At 44.3% G+C, this 22,369-nt stretch overlaps 1 protein-coding gene across 2 annotated transcripts in view; it reads right to left on the reverse strand.

Annotated features, from left to right (window-relative positions):
- Window positions 1–22,369, reverse strand: part of LOC138488656 (potassium voltage-gated channel subfamily H member 8-like) — a 1,777,142-nt gene that overhangs the window by 577,297 nt on the left and 1,177,476 nt on the right. For both annotated transcript variants that reach the window (XM_069615829.1, XM_069615828.1), the window contains one exon: window positions 7,585–7,792. In XM_069615829.1, coding sequence (XP_069471930.1) covers window positions 7,585–7,792 — 208 coding nt within the window. The remainder of the gene's footprint in view (window positions 1–7,584; window positions 7,793–22,369) is intronic.

Consider the following 22,369-nt stretch of genomic DNA (forward strand, 5'->3'; position numbering starts at 1 on the left):
GCTGAAAACCTGCCTCTCATGATCCAGTCTTGGATGTCCAGTGCATATTTGTAGCTCAATTTTTCCAAAACCGAATTCGTGCTCCTCACCAGGAACACTGAATACCCAGACATACAGACCTGGCTATCAACCGTGAACCCTGAGGGATTCACACCCGATCTCACCTTCTGAGCCAAATCCCTCAGGTTCCACATCGACAAATGGCTCTCCTTCAAGACACACCTAGCTAAGAAAACTCAGGAAGCTTGGTACCAGCTCTCCCTCCTGTGGAAAGTCAAGACCTCCCTCCCTCCGGGCAGCTTTAGATGCACCGTTCAAGCCCTGGTCCTATCCCACCTGTATGGGGGTAATGCCCACCTCAAAGGCCTCACGTTGTCCTGTCTTGTACCCCTGAGAAGTGTCTTACACATGACCACATGCCTCTTTAAGGGTCTACACAGATTTGCCAACATCAGCCAGCCCTCATCAACCTTCACTGGCTCCCACTGTACGCACGCCTCACCTTCAAATCACCCAGCTACCTCACAGAGAAACTCAGCATCTCCGGTAGACATTGCACCAACAGAAGCCAGGACATGGGCATACTTGAAATCTGCTGCTGCAGAAAGGAAAGGACCAGAAAACAAGCCTTCTCTGCCTACACCCCAAGACTATGGAACCTCCTCCCCGCCAGCCTCAGACTCACCCCCCCAGACTCATCCCCATGCTTCTACAATTCAGAAAAGAACTCAAGACCTATTTCTTCAAGGAGTCTCTCCTCCTCAACACCTAGGCCATCACGTTGCCCCCATGCCACCTGATTTGCTAGATGCTGCCTGCCCCTCTCCTCCCCACCACCCTGAACAGCTGTACCCCTCCTCTGTTCCCCTGTGTATCCTACCCCCGCTGTATATCTGTTCTGTTACCTCTGAAAAGTGCTCTGCTGTGTATTTGGATTGTTGTATACCTCTGTAAAGCGCTCTGTTGTTTCTCAAAGCTCCGTCCGCGCTCAATAAGGATTTGGGTTGTTTTACCAAAGTAGAAACAATCACAGCGGAATTGACCGTAGTTGATTTCGCAACAAATCCGTTTCTACTTCGGCAAAAGAACCCAAATTTGGCCGTGGACGACCCCCACCTACTTATCTTGTTCTCAATGCAGTGGCTCCAGCCTCTCAGCTATGGGCTGCAATGCTGTCCACTGTGACCCAGCGAGGGGAGTTTCTAGGTCTGGAAAAGACCTGGGGCTTTGCTGATGTTGGAACTGTTGGGACTGGGGGCTAGCTAGTCTTTTGGCTGTAGCTCCTGAGATTCTATCTGGGGCTACAACCAAAAGATCAGGCGCTATAGCCCCTTTGTCCCCCCCCCCCTTAGCAACGCCCCTGGACCCAGCTATCATGTGTTGTCTGATCCTTCCTTGCTTTGCCATTGGGGCAGCCATGTTTAGTTTCACTTTTGCCTGAGCAGCGACTGCTGTGCTGGCTAAGCAAGGAGCCGTGTATGCAGGCAGCACCCCTTCTGCTCTGCAGCCTACTGTTAGTATGCCCAAGGCGTCGAAGAGCACCAGCCTACTTAGTGGGTGCTTCGTCCTTGCTCATTGAAAGACAGATCATTACTACCCGTCAAGACTATTCGGAGGGCAGGGAGGCCTCTCAGCTGTTCCTGGGCACTGTGATCTCAATTTCTATCCATGAGGCAGGGGCCCTTTATCCTACAGAAAATGTTCTGCAAGCATTATGAGTTATTGTTAGGACAATCAATTAGTCCTGGGCCTACCAATACATTCAATGCTCCAGTAATCTGAATATTTGGTGATTTCGGTATTGTGACACACCGAACATTTGTGGTAAATCAGCCCAAAAAATGCGATCAGCCTGACGCACGCTGTACAGCTCTAATTCCTGCCCCACTGGTTTGCAATGTTCGGCATGTGTGAGGAATTCGACCAGCCGCACGGTGGGTGTACGCTCGACGGCTTTTTTGAAATTTTAAAAGAAATTGAATGATGGTAGATCAACCTCTGGAAAATGTGTGGGGCATACCTGCACACATTTTCCTATGCTGATGGCATGACATACGCATAGATCTGTGTACTCTGGGTGGACACAGCCTACAGACGCAGCCCCTCCCCGGTAATATTTAGTTGGGATCTGACAGGTGGAGTACACAATGCATCTCCAGAAGGGGGAAGGCCAAACCTTCCACATGCCATGTCCAGCCTAATTAACTAACAAAGGCTTCATGGATCCGCTCTGTCCTTTTCCTGAGCCATGTAGCTGGTGGCAGCATTCACATACTAATCACAGTTTAATTCAATGAGGCCCACATGAGGCCTGGCAGCAGAGGCTAACAAAGGAGACAGGAGACCCCAACGCCCTTTAATATGCACTGTGTCAACCTGAAGCCAGCTCCCACCCGCTGTATCGGAAATGTCATGTCTGCGGCTGCGTGTTAGCAGTAGTTATCCCTGCAGGGGGACCCCATTTAGAAGGTACGAGTATGCGGGTTGACAGAGTCAGACAATATGGTCTTGCTACCCCTTCAAGGGAGACCTGCCACTTTAATCAGGAACAACAGAGAGCTCCAATAACCAGAAGGGCCCTTTGATCCAAAGCAGACAGGAAGAAGGGTGGGACTTAGTATTACATGTTTTCACCCCTTAACCTTTTCTGTTGCAAAGCACTCTGGTTATGACCTGACACAGGAAGATTGTTGGTGGAGACCTAGGATTGGTTCATTAAAGTAGGCTTCGCCTACAACAATCACAGTGGTCCAACTGGCTTTAAAAAACAGCTGAGCCCTCTTTTGGCAGATCATCTCAAGGCTTCACCAGAAGCAGGAGGAAGTACTCATCATTGGACCCTGGCTGAAGGTACAGTCTGCCTTACATCTTCCACCAGTGAAGGAAGGCCAGTAACTCCAAGAGGAAATCAAGGTCCCTCCCCTAAACATCTCCCAGGGAACAGAGGGAGCTACTGTATCCAGTGGACCATCCAGCAGCTCCAGAACCGGTACCAAGCCAGAACACAGCATTCCCTGCTAGGCTCTGCAGCAAGCTTCCTAGGTGGGAAGTGCCAGCGAGTCTCTGAACCCAACCAAGGATAAGGCAGCTGCCTGCAACACTCTCCTCAGCTTTGGGCCGTCTGCCTTAAAGAACGACATAAGCCCAGTGCAGAAGCTAGGAGAGGTGCACCGACAAACATCTATGGAGGTCCTCCTTAAAGGACATTTTTCGAGCCAGTCAAACCGCTCAAGCTGCAATCGACTGCACCGCTGACTGTTGTTACGCCACAGTCGCTAACACCACCTGAGAAGTCTCGACCAGTGCTTCAGAACTGCTGACTAGCACTGAGACAACGATTCCTGACCTCGAGCCGCTGTGTAGGCCAGCCTGCAGCTGTCCGTCCAGCTTCGCTTGAACTGTTTGCCGCCTGATGCCCGCAGCTGTTTCCCATTTGGAACTTTGTCACAGAAGCTGCAAAGCACCCTGAAACCGACTCGACCCTGTCGAGCACCATGAACTCCTACAGCACAAGGTACATTGTGGTTCTGTCTCCCTGGTCCTTCTCCTAAGTCCTGTAGTTACATTTTAAGACCCATTGCTCCCTTTGTGCTGAAACCAAGTATCCGTGAACTGTTGTGATTAATTACTATACAGACTACCCTCCTGTCAGTATCCAGAGTGCATCCCTTTTTTTTCTTGAAACTGTCTTTCCTCTGCATTCCTTTATGGATTAGGTTGTATTGTGTGATGTGCTAGAACTGTCTGTTGTGATAATAATAAAGTAGATATTTTATACAACCTTGACTGGACAGTCCCTTTTATCATTGGGTAATAATTGTATTTTCGCTGTGTTGCACCTAGCCAACGATCCACAACCTTTCAGAGATAAGCCTGCCGTTGCCTACGTTACCCAAATTGGACAAGGAGGTTTATAATTTGCTTGTGTTTCCAATCTGTTTGGATCCCTTCTGGTGTACTAGAGGTGTGGGGCTGATTGCTGGTTTAGAAACCGATATTCATCCCTGGACCACTGGTGTCCCGGAAGTTGACTCGTCACAGCATGGCTCTGGAAGGTGGTGGGCATGTTTGCCGAGTATTTGTGATAGAACCTGTACTTGTTCAATTAGTGAGCCAGACACACACTAGAAAGAGTTACCTTTTTATTTCTAGTGAAGGTCCCCTCCATGCTAGAAATAGTAGTTACCAATTATAGAGTGGGTGATCCTGCACTAGAAATAGAAGAAGTACTAGCTCTGCAATGCCACGGTGAGTAACTCAAATTAGAAGGAGTGTCCCAGGAACACAACATTCATGGCTATGGTAATACATTTGGAAGCATAGGTGATGCGTAATTACTGCGTTTAGACACTCGCATAGATTTTGAAGTAGGTGGGTGAGAGAGATGATTCTTGGGGAACCTCATACATGGTGTTTTAAGTGACCAGAAGCACTGTGAACTGGGGCCTTGGACACACGGGTCAAAAGCCAGCGCTTCTCTTTCTCTTGCCTCAAAGTATATGACGAAAGGCCCACTCTCCCCTGTCTCCCGCCCCCCACTACCTCCGCTCCCCCGGCGAATGCATTTGCTTGAAGTGCGCAGAGCTAATGTTAGAGTCATGGCGACCTTTGTACTTCCTCAAAGGCTGGAAAGGATTAACAGTCACCCTTTCTATCAGCTGGGGGAGGAACCCCCCCTCCCCCCACTTGAGACAGCAGCACACCCGCAAGCAGCCGCATGCCTGACAGTTTCCAGCCAGCGAATCAGCGAATAATCCCGACATGTCCTCTGAATATATAAACTACCAGCTGCCCGCCAATCACTTTTATGAATGGTGCCAACTTCTCTATGCAAATCAAACTTCCTATGGATAGGTAGGTGCAATGATTGGAAAATGACTGCAGGGAGGAACCTAAGGGGTTAATGGCCGACATTTGCAGGAAGATGCACCACTGTGTCTTTCACAATACCCCGCAAATGCAAAACATGCACCTGGAATAAAAGGTGTGTACCTTATTTGCAATGAGGTAAACCTTTCATATCAAACCACCCAATACCATGGGTGCCACGTGCACATCCATGTGGCCAGTGAACAACCTCACTATTTCACTCTTACAGTGGTCAGAGATCCCTTGGGACCGTTACGCGCCTAGAAACACTTGTGTAAAGGCGCGCTATGAATGCCATATCATATCATACCTAGGAATACACGCGGCCATCTTGTTTCTGAATTGTTTGTACTTGAGGAATTGTGCCAAGCGCTGTGCTGACGTGCCAGTAAGGACACCAGAGTGCAAGCCTCTGCAAGTCACAAGCCACACAGCGCACATCTCCCTGGTGGATAACAGTGTACGTTACAATGCTTCAAAGGTAACGCGGATAGCACATCGCCACTCTGCTGAGACAACCATTCAGCGTGGCTGATCCTGCTTGCATTGCATATTCACGTCATAGCCATTGGTACATTCTGCCAGAATAAATTCTATTCTTGGTATGAAAAAAAAAACAAAAAACTATTAGCAGAACACGCATTTTTAGGGGTAACAGGAGGTCTGGCTGCAGAAGATTTCATCAAGGGAGAAGTGGTGAATTTCCTTTGCTGCATTTTACCGCAAATGTATGTGTGGGTGGATTAGGGGAATTATAAAGGGAAGAGGTGTTTGGCGGGACTGCAGAGTGTAAGAGAGAGGGGGGGGGCTGCAGAGGGTCTCTGACCCTAGAGAAAAAGCATCGACCAATTCTCTCTCGATGAAATACATTCAAAGAAAACGCACGGAACCATTTTTTGGATTTTCAAGTTAAAGGAACACTGCTAGCGGTAAAACTAGACTACTTGCAGTAACCAACATAGTGTCAGCCAGAACATACATAGCATTAGGGCCAAGGATAAGGGTGCCTGAGAGACCCAGCACTCCGGCATCATCGTTTTCATGTTGGGGACCACACCTGACCCACACTTAGGGTAGTGGCAGATGGTTTCGAATTGGGCCTTATTTAAGTTCAGCTGCAAACCAGCACTACTTCCAGCGGCACTGGCCGCTCTTTGCACCTGTCACTTCCTACTTTAAAGGCAAATAACACTCATCAATGGAATTACCAACAGTGGTCATGTCATCACAGCGGGTGATGGGGTTTCCTCGTCTTTAATGGGTGGTATTGTTCCATTGGCATTAAATATCACTTACCACTGGTGCCAATGATGACACGTTCTATAATGGGGCTCCAGAAGCTTCCAGGTACTGCTCCTGATCTTAACGCTTCTTTGATATATAAAACACCAACCCACAAACGGATGTGCCCGAAGCTGTGCTTCCAATTTCTGTTAGAGCTTTAATGTTGAGGTTAGGTGGGTTCCTGGAGCGAGGTGACAGGCTGGTTGTGAAGTTTTATACAATGAAGATCTCATACAGTGAGGTTCTAATCATGATCTTGTTTGACTAACAGTATTTTCTGGTTCTCTTTTTCGGCCGCAACATTGGCAGACATGTTTTAATGGTTCCCATGGTCACCCTCTAGATAATTGCAGAGATGGTAATTGGACTAAAACTGTGCCCGATGGATCTTTTATTGTTTGTCTATGCAGCCTATGCAAGTAGACGATGCAATCGTACTTACTATGACCTATTTAACTATTCCTTACTACCAACAGACTATGTATGGTCCGGACGGTATAGCGTGCTTTCATTGACGGGTGTAATTTCAATGTTTTTTTTTTCAGAGAACATTTTACCGAAAAAAACTCATTGAAAAATATAGGGGGTCGTGGGGGCTAGAAAAGTATATATAAGGGGTCAGGGGCTTGGGAAACGGTAAAAAACAATAGGTGAAGGGGTCTTGGGAGAACCCCGGTCCCCAAATTAAAAATAAATCAATTTTAATGAGTTTTTTCAGTAACAAATACTCGGGAAAAACCCACCATCGAAATTACACCCGTCGATGAAATGACATAAAACTGCCCAGACACACCTGGGCTGGGTCACAATTCGTCGATACCAAGACAAGGCTTGGTGCCCTAAGAACGCTATGATGGGAGGGTATCCCCCCTTTTATTAAATAAACTTCTTCAACACCTACCTCTTGTAATTCACTTCTTCATGCATTTACCTCTTCATGCATTTACCTCTTCATGCATTTACCTCTTCTTACCTTTACTTTGTCATCTTCACAATATCAAGGTGACAATGACTATGGTAAGGTTAGAGTCGAGAGGGGGTAGGGAAAATGGTATGGATGAGAAAAGATGGAGGGCACTGGGGTCCCCCCCTGTAATGACAAAGTGAACATTAGAAGAAGTGAAAGACAGAAGTAGTAAACGTATGAAGAGGTAATTGTGAGAAAGTGAATGCATGGCGGAGTGAAAGCAGAAGAAGTGAAGACATATATCCGATAGGAGCAGTAGACATATATCTTCGCATAACTTAATATAACTGCATCCATCATATGCCCCTGGATGCCATTAGGTGCCCCGGTTTCATTCCAGCCAATATGTCTGGGGCATAGTGACTGGAAGGGGACGTTTCAATCTATTGCATATCAGTTAATTTACAAAAAAAAGAAAATCACTAATGATCTATTTCGAGCACTTACTGTTTGTAAACACTTACCGATCTCCCACGTGTGCATGTCATTGACCTCGATCTCCTTCTGACCAATGAAGTACCAGACACAGGCCATCCAGTGGGCAAGCAGGGCAAACATGGACATCAGCAGGGTCAGGACCACAGCGCTGTACTGCGAGTAGCGGTCCAGCTTCTGCAGCAGGCGGAGCAGCCGCAGGAGGCGCACAGTCTTCAGCAGGTGGACCCCGAAATACTGTGGGAGGGCACAAACCAAGAGCGGTCACAAGCGAGAAGAAGCCATTCCTACAAACTGAGGCATGGCCCGCACTTTCCCATTCACCCCGATAGAAGGACAGGCCTTGCTCCCTGGTACAGCGACTGGAGAGATGTTTCTTTCTAAATCACTTAAGCAAAACACCTGCCAGTGACTTAATGTGACTTAATGTGCGGTAGCAATTCCGTAGATTCACACTGATGCACACAGCAGGTATTAATGCTGTGCTAATGAGTATAACCTGAGAACCAAGTGTAATCTCACGCCTTAAAAAAACATCTAAAATGCTATAATTAATTCCTGTTCTGCCCAAAAGGGTACTTTTAAGGTTTTGTTTCATAGAGGTGGCGAAACCCAACTATATGATGAAGAACCTATCAGTACAGAAGGTATATGCTGCATTGGCACCTTCTGGCATTTTTGAAAGTCTGCATATTATGGCAGTGCCATGCAAGTAGCAACATGTATGTAGTGTCTAAATTCGTGTCGCATGTATGTGATTGATGACCGTTGTTTTCTGCTTGCAAGAACAATTGTTTGAAAGAAAATGGATTAGTTCATTTTTATATATTTATTTATTTGTGCTTCTCTTTAAAATAAACCTTGCACAAAAAGCAATTAAATTACATTATTCATGACAATATAACAACAAAGCAAAAGAAAGAGAAAAATAAAGAATAAGATCAAAACAAGCCACTTTTCGGAACAACAACAAATAAACCCCAAATGAAAGCAGAGCCCATAATGTTAAATCAGTTCATACATTTTTCAATTCCTTATTTGAAAATAAAAATTGTAAAAATCGCAGTACCGCTACAATTAAGGATCATTGATTACCATTAAAAATTCTTGCCCAAAAACTGTTACGAGTAAGAGCATCAGAATCATTTACAAATTTGATTAAAAATACATTTCTTACCCTCCGCAAAGTTGGGCAATTAATTACAAGGTGCTCTGCGGTTTGCAACATGTTCAGGCCAGATAGTCTACAGTTCCTTTTACTAGCCTCTAAGCTTTGTTCGGGACCTGCCACTTATAAGGTTGGAAAGAGATTGAGGCAAAACCCCAAAAAGGATGAGGAAATGTGACCAAGTATTGGGGAAGTGTGCTCAATCTCTTCTCATAGGCAATACCGTGCTTATACAGTTTGTATTTAAGCAATTCATATTTGGTTGAAATCCAATCTGCTTGAAAAAGCTATTTTTTAACCCCTGTGGGATTAATGAGCAGGCACTCGAGTGATAGATTCAGGTTAGTTAATACTGCCACAGAGTTGTTCAACCGCACTGTCAACACATCCGAGGAATGATCTAATGTGGTCGGTTTCAAATCAACAAATAAAAGAATTTGCCGGTGGATCCAGGATTTTCACACATAGGGTCAATTGGACCCATTCAGCTGGTCCTTATCTATGCGGTTGCCCCATTTAGGTGATTTAAAAAAGCCACTTCTGCCTGCAAAGGAATCTACATTCAAAGTAATTGGCTGAATGCAGCTCGTTGTCTGAAAAATACCTCTCAACTAAGTATGCCACCAGCCATCTGTTTCTCAGCAATACACATGACACCCACACAGCCTGGAACTATAATACTACGGCTTCTCGATTTCTCCTGTGTATAGAACGTGTAAAGACCATTAGCACCCTCGAGGGGTGCACCCGCCAATCAGGTGCCTGGGAACGTGGGCTTGAACTGCAGGTGGAAATTGTGTTCCATGCCGGCTGGCGGCCAGCTACCCCCACCGCCATCTTCCCCCCACACTCCGTTCCCCTTTATTTTTTAACTTCTCTCCACCCCCGACTTACCTTATTTCGGTGGCGTCGAGTGCTGCAGCCTATCCTTCCCCGTGCCTCCCACAGGCCACGATGCAAAGGGAAGAGGGGCTCCATACAGAGCACGCCTGCTTTTCTATGGCAGCCATCTTTGTATAGGATTTTGAACAAAGGACAATCCTTTTATTTAGCACCCCGGGTTACCACTTTGGTAGCCCGGGGTGCTAATGACCTTAAGCCCCCATTCCAAGTGCTGGAACGGGGGCTTAACGCCACATTAGTAACATGTAATTATTGTTTTGCTTTGAAGAGAAAAGCTAAAACCTAACAGTCACATGCTATTCATTTTACTGGAATCAAGTGTACTATATAAACCTCTTAATGTCAACATTATCTCAATAGGTGGTCTGCCTATGGAAAGGCCACTGCACTTGGTTGGCTATGCCAGTGGTTGTTTTAGCTAGTTCCCCATCCAGAAGTTTGTTTTCTTTCTACTTTGCCCAATGGCCGAATACAGGTTCAGCAGCATCTCTGGGGAGGACAGAGCAGCCACTAAAAGGACCTCAGTGACTTGCTTTATGCAAGCTGAGCTGGGAGAGTGGCCAATCAGCCTGAAGGCAGCCAATGTGGCACAGCTTGCTGTCTGTGCAAGTCCAATGTCAGTTCTGGAAATGGGAGAAGATTGGAAATGCATTGACTTCGTTCAAATAAAAGCATCATCCGCTTCTGCCGTGCTGTCCCTGAGTGGTCCGCCTCGGCGGGGGCGTGGGAGGGCTTTGAGGATGTGGCGGGGAGGGGGTGCGGTGGGGCGAACTGGCGGGGTGTACACACTATTCTCACCCAACACATTTTTGGATTTTGTTTTGAAATGCCTCCACTGTTACTAATAATACAATGTATGTGTGCATAACTCACAAAGCCTGTCTCTAAGCAGTGTCTATGTTGGCAGAGAAGGGACTGAATCGGGGGAGTCAAATGGGAACTTCTACGAAATATTGTATTTTATAACATTGAAGGCATTATCACTGGCACCTTGGAGAACACTAACAGATTTGTAACGTAAAGAAAGTTAAATAGTCCCAGAAAATGAGCCTTCCCGTTGGCTCCTGGTAGCGGCAATGTTTGGTGCCATGGCACTATGAGTACATTCTACAACAATGAGAGGCAGTGGCTGCTGTTCCAATTCATCAATAAAGGACTGGACCATAGAAAAACATTTCTAACTCTGGAGTTCAATGATACAGTTCTGAAAATGACAAGGTTTACAGATATGAACATATTTTTGCTGTGATTTTTTTTGCTCTCTTTCCATGTCTGTACTTCTTTCTATTCTTGTTCCTTTGTCTTCTCTTTGCACCTTCCTTCCTTCCTTCCTTCCTTCCTTCCTTCCTTCCTTCCTTCCTTCCTTCCTTCCTTCCTTCCTTCCTTCCTTCCTTCCTTCCTTCCTTCCTTCCTTCCTTCCTTCCTTCCTTCCTTCCTTCCTTCTTCCTTCCTTCCTTCCTTCCTTCCTTTTATATTTTTATCCGTCTTCCCTTCAACCTATCCTTACTTTTTTATTCATAGCAATTTTGCTTCATTTTCTTGTCCCTACTTTCGTTTTCTCATCTGACAACCATCAGACGTTTCATTGTTGATATTGTATAGAATTATGTTTTGATTAGCACTATTTTTCAAATTGTTATGTTTGATTAAGTAACCTCATTTGGCCTCGTTATTTAATAGTATTAGACTACATATATTCTGGTTATTGTATCTTGTTCATTGATGTTGACACTCATATGTACTGGATGGATAATCTTTTATAAATAAAAACAAAATAATATATATATTTTTTTAAACTGTCATTGTTTTTATCTTTCTCCCAGTTTTTAGGGAGGTTCTAATGTGATATTTCCACTTTATAAAGGGCGTACATGAAAACGACTGATTGATTTCGGCTGTTTTGCATACTGGGGGATTTGGGGGATTACCACCCACATCCCATTTTGGGAAGCCGTTTTCCTGCCCACCCCCATCCCAGGAACACTGATCCATATACACAGTCATGTATACACACACTCACGTTTACCCGCTGCCCTGCCCCTATCTTCCACATGCCACAAACAGTCACCCTCCTCCTCCAGAGACACACACAGACACTAACTTGCGCACTCCAGCATTATCTGAAATGTCATCAGGCCTAGTACGATAGTTGCTTGTTTTGTTCATCTCCTTTCTACCCCCTTTCCCTCACCTCGTGTAACTCTCCGGCTCTACCAGAAATGTCGTCAGGCCTAGTACGGTAGTCGCCTGTCTTCCCATTTCCTTCCTATCTGTGTCTTGCAGAATCTGAAATGTCACCAGGCCGAGTACGATAGTTAATTTCACATTCACGGCCTGTAAGAATGTCATTGTATTTTCCCTTGTTCCCTCGCTTGCCTTGAAGCGCTTTGAAACACATTGTGTATAGGCGCTATATAATAAACAATCATATCATATAATATCACGTGTGCGCACACACACACATATCAAAATCCCCAAAACACTTACCTCGGGGACCCGCGTCTCCTCTCTTCGGGTCCGGCCGTGCCTGTCAGCCCCTGTGAGCACTCATGTGTGTTCTATTTAGAAACACCGCCTCTGAGCGGTCTTTCTAAATCGAGATTTATTTTCATTTATAATAACACAGAAAATGTACTCCACAATGTTTTTTTATCCGTGCAGTTTTCTAGTGGATGAGGTGCGTCTGACAAATCGAACTGAAATCATTGTCAGGCTTTTTCAAAAGAGGACTTCCAGCATTACTTCCTCTTACTAATTATCATGAAGAGAACAATAACCTCCCAGCCTTTTTATGACTGGCAATAAAGCCTTCGCTCTACTGTAACCTTCAAAACACAAGGGCTGGACGTGTTTCCTCTGAAGTGAGTCTATTCTACATGTAGAAAATCACACTGTAGCACCGTCTTCTCCTATGAGTTATTAGATGGCCTCTTTTAGTTATTTCTCGCTATGTTTCCTTCGCTCATTTCGACATTAAGGAATAGTTTGTTTTTATGTAATGTGTCTTTGTACCTAATGGCATAATGTGGAATAAAGGTTTATGATGACTTTGTTTGCATTGTCTTGTCAGACTGATGGAGTTTTGTTCATTGGCCTTTTTGACAGCCGCCAATGGGGTTCTGAATGAAGTGCCATGGTGTTAAACTACTCTACAGGTCCTTTATATGTAATCAGAGCAATAACAGGGTTCAATATTAAGCTCCCGCCCTAACTTTCCACAGTGGCATTTCTGGACTTGTTTTTTGTGGAGAGCAACTGGTGCCGTATGCTGGTTTAGCGGAAGACATACCCACCAACAAAAGAATTGAGAGAACATATGATGGTCCCTGGAGGTGGAATGCAAGAGGCCCATTACCTAATAGCAAAGGGGTGTGTTGCAGTGTGAACCATCTATTAGGGTGGCTTCAGCTGAAATACTTCACTCCTATTCCAAGATGGAAGAGTGGGAACACTTTGCTACTGCTCGCAGAAAGGGCGAGTACTTGATTACTCAGATCATCATATTTTGGACATGTTCTCCCTTTTCGGGAAACAAGGTTTTCAAAGATTTCGTTAGATGTATCAGAAACAAAAAGAAAGCAGGAAAGAGAAAAAGGAACAATAAAGATAGAAACATGAGCTACAAGGGGACAGAAAGGAAGAGAAAAAATAACTGAATAGATTGAATTGGATAACGTGAAAGATAAATGAAAGAAACAAAGATATAGATATATGGGAGAGAGGAAAGAAATAAAGTAGAAAAGAGAAAGAAATAACTAAATATATATATAAAGAAAGAAGGAGATAATTAAATAAAAAAGTAATACAAAGGAAATAAAGAATGGATGGATGAAGGAGAGTACGGAATAAGGAAGCACAAAAAGAAGGATACTTAGAAACAAGGAAACAAGGAAAGAAAGAACAAAAGAAAGAAGGAAGCATGGACGGAAAGAATGAACACTGGAAAGCAACAAAAGAAAGATGAAACAAACCTGCAAAGAATTAACGATGGAAAATAGCAAGGCACGAGAAGTGGAAACAAGGAGGCAAAGTATACAAGATGAAAAGAAGGAAGGAAGGATTGAAAGATGGAATTAATGAATGAATGGAGGAAGGCAACATGAAAGGGAAGAATGAAAAATGAAGAAAAATGAAGGAAGAACAAAGAAGGGACGTTCAAAAGAAGGGCAGAAAAGGAAATATGGAAGAACGATGGAAAGCAAAGTAAAGAGTGATTGAATGAAGGAAACAAATAAAGCAGGAATGAAGAAAAGAACCATTGCGCAGAAAGATTTAAGGAAGCAGAATAAGAAAGAAAGATAAATGGAATAAAGGAAAGAAAGTAATGATGAATGAAGGAAAGGTGGTACGAAGAAAGTATTTAACTACAAAAACAAAGAAGATGGAAAAATGGGTTGAAGTAAAGTGACAAAGGTGGCACCCCCATGAGCCACCCAGAGGACTTCTTTGTTAGGCTGTTCAACATTTTATTCCAAATCTGTTAGGGTTCGCCAAGGTGCCACTGCTTATCACTTCAATGTTTTAAAATACAATGTCTCATGACTGTTCCCCTTTAAAGTGATTCACCCTGGATCACACCATTTGGTCCATTAGAATGAAGGTTTTCTGGTTTGAAATATCCTTTGCCCGATAAGCCCTCCCCAAAAGGTTTTTTGACCCATTTCAGGAATAAATCTAAACACCAGAATTGTCTGCATTTTTAGCAAATGGAGCTGAGCATTATCAATGGTTCCCGTAAAAATGATTTGCTATTTCACGCCAAAATAGTACAAATAGGGAAAGAATAGTTCCTATCAGGTTATGCAAAGATGAGATGGGGCGGTGGGGGGTGATGGAGGGGTATTCTGCCACTTTAGGGGCGGGAGGAGTAGGAAAGGAACAGGAAAGAGTTGAAGGAGAAGGAGGAAATAAAAATAGCCTTTAGTTGGGGGTAGATTGGAATTGTAAATAGGGTCCAGTTAAGGATCTGATAGAAAGTTGAAACAGGACTTAGTTGAGGGACAGGTGGCAAATTGAAATAGAATAGTTAACCTTTTTGTCACTTCACTATTTCTAACTGCATTTGTTGACAGTGTGAGAAAAGAACACCACAGAATTGCATGGAAGCAGCAGGAGATTAATTTACGTCCCGTGACTGCACCATATTTTAATGGCCATTACAAATACTAGTTATAAGTTGAAGAGAAAAAGTTCTTGGCAGGCAGCAGACGATTGCATACAGTGGCTGTAAATGAGTGTGTTGTATTTTATTGTCGATACCTAACCCTAGTTGCAGAGACTAATTCTAATATTGATTGATAGGCAATCTGAACAAATATTCAGTGTCTGTAAGTGACTTTGGTAATTGGGGCGAGACCAAATACTGATCGCAAATTGTCAGTTGGTTAATAACAAATCGTAGAATTCTCTTGAGACAACAAAGTGCATTCAGTGTCCGTAACTGAATGTATTATCTTTTAGCAGCCTTACCAAATACCAGTTGCAGAAAGAGTATTGTATTTCTTGGTCAACAGGAGGACATAATGCTCAGAGGCTGTAACTGAGTGTGCTATCTTTTAATGATCATTCCAAACACTAGGTGGAAGGAACACGTCTTACATTTCTTGGGAGGCAGGAGGAAAAGCAAACTACCAATATCCATAGCCTCCCATTTATTGGTACAGTAATCACAAAGGTAGTTACTAATCAACTATTGACAAAAATCATCAAGCAACTCGGTCTGCTCTGGGATTATCAATCTAGGTGCCACCCAAAAAAGCGGCACTGAAACAGCCACCATCCAGGTGGTCGTGTAACATTTGTAACTGAGCCTGTAACTTGTTCTCTCATTAGAGCTATGGAGAAGTAACCATTTTGAGTGCCAACATGTTCAGAGAGACTAACAATGTCAGGTGGAGCTGGGAGAGTGCTGAGGAGGTTCAGCCCATTGTCTCTGTGTCACTGGAGGGAGTGACATTACAGCCTGTATCTACAGTCAAATTGGGAAGGACAAGAACAGAGGTGCAGGTTGTGGGGTAGTATTTGTCTCCTCCTCTACCACACACATCCATTGATGAGGAGTCTGAGGACAATGATGATGAGAAACAAAATAATGTGTTGACTCATCTGAGTCCAGGCCCTCACAAGGCCTGGTTTTAGGAAACGGTGCTATAGAAGAGGAGGAGGAGGATAATGCCACAGGTACAGAGGTAGAAGGGAAGGACACAATTCCCTGCTCCATGTGTAGAGACCATCAGAAGCTTGCTGTCAGATCTGAAAAGGGACAATGACAGCGTGCAAGGGCCACCAGCTCCACCACTTTCATCTGCACCTTTGCAGGCAGCAGAGCCTAGATGCACGTGACTTCTTCCAGAGCAAAGAAGCCCAGAGAATGGCAGATCTCCAGGCCAGGCCTAAGAACAACATCCTCTTGCCACCTGGGCTAGCTGCATACACAGGGAAGCTTACAGGTAAGAACCCGTGCCAACATAAGGGCATTCATTATTAACCTAGGGATGAAGGCTGATTGCGCATGAATTGCTCTGGACATATTACGCTGAATTATAGTGAATGACAGTGACCCAATGACTATTTAGATGGATGTTACTGGAATGATAAAAGGTTCAGGATGAAGAAATCAAGGCGGCTTTAAATAAATGACTGCATGTAATATAAATATCTGATGGAATTCAATTAATTAAGTTTGAGATGCCGAGAAGCAAAGAAAGGTGGAATATTGAAATAGCAAATGTACTAACAGATGCTTATTAAAAATACTGTAAACTGATTGTTTATAATGGAGTCAACTTATAATAAAAATGGTGATGACAAAAATATATATGAATCTTGAATAATACATCACAATTTAAACAGAATAAAACAGCGTGTTGTGAAATGAAATTTACACATGATACTTGGATCTACATTTTCCCTATTCATGTGTGGCGATATGATGCAACACCATGCACTGCACTATGAAAAATGCAGAAAGCCTGTACTGCAGTCCTGGGAACACCAGTAGTCAGTCTCCAAGCGACCCCAGACTCTACTATCACACTACAAAATCTTGCTGCTGTTGTGCTCTAGTGACTGGCCGCAGTGGGGCTAATAGAGTGGGGCTAATAGACTAATTGTAGATCCTATTAGCATGTGTCCTACTACTGTTCTATTCTTGAGTCCAGCTTCTTCCTTTTTACAGCCACAACAATGCACAGCGAGCCATCTTCCAACCACACACATAGTTTTACCCCATGCAATTTGAAACTCTCCTGCTGCATAAGTGAGCATTTGTGTCCTTCTTTCACTGCGAGTTATGAGAGGACAGCAACCGAACATGTATGTCGTACGTTTCAACAGCAAACATGTACTGTGCTGAATTTACATGTTCTAAGAATGGCATTAACTGTTTTTGTGTGATTATTTCCAAAACACTTGCTTTAGAAAATACACCCTCGCCCCATGCCATCAATCTGGGCAAGATGGCAAATATGCTGAACTAATGAAGGACGAAATGTGAACCCTATCCTGTCTAACTAGTGTGACCACTTTAGCTACGTCGTCACTGATTCTCTGAAGGGAAGCTTCTCTTTCGTGGCCAGGGAAAGGCAGAAGCTACCCGACTCTGACCTTAGGAGTGGCTATCTGCAGGAGGACCATGTATGGGAGGACACACTCCAGAGAGGCAAGAAAGCACTGAATCAAAAGAAACCTTCAGATGTAACTCTTAATGACACCAATATGCCTTTGCAACATGCCTGCATGGCTTATTGTGATGCAGATGCAAAATTCCAAAGTTTTCTTGACCAACAACCTTATTTACCTTTCCCTCCTTTTTTAGTACTGAGAGGGGAGGAGGGATGGAACAATGAGGATGACCAGAAGTGGTAAGTAAATGTGTTCCTGTCTTTGGAAAGTGTTAACTAATGCTGGGAAGTTTAAAACACAAACGGCTAAACAGAATACGTGTCAGAGGCAGAGACTGCAGTGGAATGCGTATGCTGGTTGGAACGCCAGAGGCGAGTACACTTTGGAAGGCAGCACAGAGGCATATGAGAACGGTGTGCGGAGAGATCGGGCCAAGAGAAGCTCACTGCTTTATTGCTATAAGCAGATGAAGCCTCCAGAACCAAAGGAAGATAAAACAGGAGCCAAACGGCTAATGGGACGCAGCCTCAGCCAGAGAACCGAAGGAGAAGAAGATGGAAGGATGCGAGGAACACCAGAGCTGCCCGGTAAGCCCCTAGAGAGTGAGTGGGTTATTGAAGCATTTGAGAGCGAGTGTCATATATCATTAAAAGCACAAGAAAGTCCAATTACAGTAATTGTAGGAACTGATACAAATAGGAACAGTTTTAAGAAAGGGTCAGTGACCCAAATTCTGGAAAGAGATTGATACAAATATGAACAGTGTTAAGAAAGGGCTGGTGACACAAATCTTGGAACGAGAGGTTGATACATATACAAACAGTGTTAAGAAAGGAGCATGACCCAATACTTGGAGAGAGAGGTTGATATGAAAGTGAACGGGTTAGGAATGGGTTTGGTCGCCCAATATTTGAAAATAGGAGTAAATACCAACAAAAACTCTGCTGAGAAAGGGTCGGTGACCCAATACCGGAAAAGCATTATTTCTTGGATGAAAGAAAGAGTGAGTAGAGAATGGAAAACCCCAGGCAGGATACTGAACCAAGCAAACAGTGAGTCTGGGACTCACATCCATAAAAGGATATAAAGCTCTGGCAGGAGAGTAAACCAGGCTCTGCTGAAGTCTGGGCCAACACCCAAGAAGCAGAATTGTGATATCCTGGCAGAAGATAAAAACCAGACCCTGTGCAAGTCTGGGACCCACACCCAAGAAACAGAACTGTACTATCCTGGCAGGAGAGTAAACCAGGAGTCAGAAGAGAAGTGAACCTGAAACCGTGGAACTGAGAATTTCTACAAAAAGGGAAGGCCCATAACCCTTTTAAGGATCCATGATAAAGGTGCAATACCCTGGCATGAGTGTACACCAGGGCTAAAAAGAGGAACAGTCACACTAAAACGGAAGAACCATACCCCTTTAAGGTTAATTGAGATATGGAGTGAGATGAACTGTAGATTCAAGAGAAATGTGTGTTTAAAAGAGAAAGACTCAAGGGAAGCTTTATTCCTCCTGGAATAACCTTGGACTGTATTCATATATTGGATGGTGAAAAACAGAGGAACAAAGGGAGAGAGTTATTTTCCTTAAAACTGTGGAAGCATAATAAGTGGAGAACCTCAAAGGAGAAGTGTTCCCTTGTAACTGCGAAGTGAAATATTGTACATAGAAAGAGACACAAGGGGAGAGCACTTTGAAAACGTGGAACATTATATGACTTTTTTTCTGCAAGTACCGGACAGACAGTAAAAAGACCATAAGAAACACAGGGGAAGGGAGGAGTCCTTCCTCTCAATTAACTTTAATTCCTTTTTTGTTTTTGGCCCCTTAGAACTTTATGTTTGGAACTCTGAAAGCAAAGCTAAAAGTGCATAGCTTACAGAAATCCCCTTTTATACATTGTTTTAAGTTGAGCATGCAAGGGTCAGGTTAGGGTTTTTGGACACAGGACGGAGGACGCTCTTTGGTTTAACATCCTGACACAGACGTTTGTTAGTTTTGTTGAGGCTGGGAAACCCCTCATAGACATAGGGACAGGTAGGAGTTCCCCAACCCTTCTTATTATTTTGACAATAAAGGTCCCATTTCATACTGAAACGTGTTAATGTGTCCGAGTCTCACTCTTGATCCCTTACACTAGTCTGTTTCTAGCCTGTTTCTTACACTTGTTGCTTCTACTTTATGGGCCCAATTAATATTGACACCGTAATCAGTTATGGATTCATGCTTTTTCTGTAAGTCTCCATGAATTGAAATGCACATTGAGCCTCATTACAAGTTTGGCAGTGCAGGAAAGACGTAGCGGTAATTCTGTTATTACCTTTTCCCCCCACACTGACCAATTGTAATTTTGGGTGGATTTACAGCACAGTGCATGCACTAATTTACAGATGAAAATTGTCAGATTGCCCTGCCACTTGTGGCTGGAGTAAATACTCCACTTTACCTGAAAAAATCAGCAGCTTTACCACACCATAAAACTGCTGGTGGCAAATCACCCCCCGCCCCCAATGGAGTCCTATGGACTCCAAAAATGGGGAATTGCCACCAAATGCAATGCTGTGATAACTCTGTGGGATAATTCTATTTGGCAGTATTATGTCAGATATACCACCCAAAATACCACCAAGCTGGTCATGGGGCCCATTGTCTTTTATTACATCTATGACAGGCAATTAAATAATGCAATAGCCCATTCCTAGCGGGCAGTGTTTTGAATTGATGTGAATGGAAAATGAAAAAGTGTATGGTAAGAACATGTGCAGCACTCCCCATTAGATTTCTTTCATCTGAATGGCAGTGTCCCAGCAACTTAAAGTTTACAGATTGCAACCATGCGGCCCAAAATGTTCCCTCTAGTCTGGAGTAGATCCCCTCCACTGTGACTAACTCCTTTAATCCTTTCTCAACATTTCTCACGTATGTTTCAGCTCTGCCAACAGTGGCGCAACTAAGCCCCTTCCGCAACTCGCGGTGACTCTCCCACACATTTTGGAAGCTACTGCCACACTATTTGGTGATCATCGTTAGGGCTCCCGAGGGACCCGTTCCATCTGCCCTTACCTCTTGCCCAATGCATAGTCACCTACAAGAGGAGAATAGGGTGTGTGGTAAATCAGAATCAGGAGACGGGCAAAGCCCTGCACTAGCCCTATGTCTCTAGTCCCTATGTTAAGAAAGAAAAAGAAGAGTGTTTTATGGGTAATGCATGGATGGGAGGACGCGTCAGCAGTTCTTCATTGTTTTTGTCGCCACACCAGAGGTATGGGAGCAGGTGTGGCATGACTTGTGGGCCTGGAGTAACAGAGATTCTTATATCATCAGAACATAGGGCTTGACTGAACACAGTATACTGAGCAGGAATATCAAAGTTACTAGGTGGGTGGATACGGGGACCAAGAGCTTCTCATACATTGTGGGGAGACACATGACTATTACTATGCACCAGAAGACGAGTCTGCTTCCACCTGAGTGCCAGTACATCTAGATGGTGGCGGGGTGTTCTTCCTCTTACTCTGTTCCTTCCAGAGGGATGTGGATATATGAGTCGTGTCCACTCTGGGTGAGTGACACCACGGCAGACTGGGGTTTGAGATCTGTGCCAGTGACAGGGGTTCTATAAGGGCCTTCAGAACTCTTTATCGGTGCATACGTGCCTAAATACTGAGGATGTTGACTACTTTAAGGTGCTGGGTAATATATTGGGATGCTGCTGGGACCAGATGAAAATGTGGAATGGCGATTTAAAATGTGTATGCTGGATAGTGGAGATGCTGGCGGCTGGGCACATTGCCCACATCTCTTGCAAGGGCGAGGCAAGAGCCGTAGCTGAGGGAATTATCGGGAACGCTACATGAGGCTGAGAGAGGGATTCTTTCAAGCATGTACTGCACAGAACATATCAGCACAGGACATGTGCAGAAACAAACATGCTCTGTGGCTGTTTTAGTGAGGAAAAGGTGGGACTGGTTTTATGTCAACAGAGACTAACTAATGATGAATAAACTGCATGGCGTCACTGGTACATGACGTAGAGTATTGATAATGTTATCAAGATGACCATCATCGAAGTATATACAGTCTTTAATATCTCCATTATTCATGTCTGGATTTTTATTTCAGTTGAAAGTTATTTTCAGTCTTATTAAAGTGGTCCTAATTTACTCTGAAGTCAATGGTGTCTCAAATATGTCCATTCCTTTAGTACTGATGCGCAAGTGTAGCCCCACTGTTCGATGCACAGTTTTTCATTTCTCAATCATTCATTTGTATTATCTGTTTCAGGAACAACCGCTTGGCTGCAGTTACAGAAGGTGTAATGCAGACTGATCAACCATTGCCATTCTAAACTCAAGTGTTTCGGTGGTATAGACTTGTATTTGAAATTAAAGCATGAAGGCGCTATGTCAGGCTGCTAAATTACTACAGAAAGCCATCCTTGCAGAGGACAGGTGGAAGTCTCAGGGTCCATCACGCTGGAAAACAGGGGTGTTGGTAGGTCTGGAAAAGATCTGGGGCTATGCCAATTTTGGGACTGTCAGGACTCGGGGCTAGCTAGGCCTTTTCTTGTAGACCCTGAGTTTCTATCCGGGGCTACAACCAAAAGCCCCGGGGCTATAGCCCTCTCAGCCCCACCCTAGCAATGTCTCTGGTTACCGGGCTACCTGGCTTTCCCTCTCACGGGTTCTTCTCTCTCTCTGCGGTGACTCCACAGAGATCGATGCTGGGCAGTTGGAATCTCTGCCCACAGCTGAGTGGTTTGAGGGATGGCCTCTGCTCTGCTCCCATTCCTAAAGCTCTCTCTTCGGTCTGGCGGCTGCGGACACAAAAGTGATGTCACATCTGTGCCCCATTTGGCATCCTCCTCTTCACCCCAAGCCGGGCAGATTCCAGGCTCTCTGCAATTCCTGGGAGCATCTACCCTTTCTGGTAGTCCATACTTCGTTTTTATCATTGGGTTTGTTTCACTACGTCCTTGTTGTCGAGACCGCTGAGGTTGGTTCTGCGGTCTATTCGGTAGGGCTTCACAGTTCTTTCTTGTCTCAGTGGTATCACACATTATTTCTTTCAACTCTCAGTAGTTTCTATCTCGGCAGTTCTACAGAAGCATATGTGAGTGGAT

Source organism: Ambystoma mexicanum, chromosome 9 (assembly GCF_040938575.1).
Source record: "Ambystoma mexicanum isolate Mex_15411 chromosome 9, UKY_AmexF1_1, whole genome shotgun sequence".
NCBI classification, from domain to species: domain Eukaryota; kingdom Metazoa; phylum Chordata; class Amphibia; order Caudata; family Ambystomatidae; genus Ambystoma; species Ambystoma mexicanum.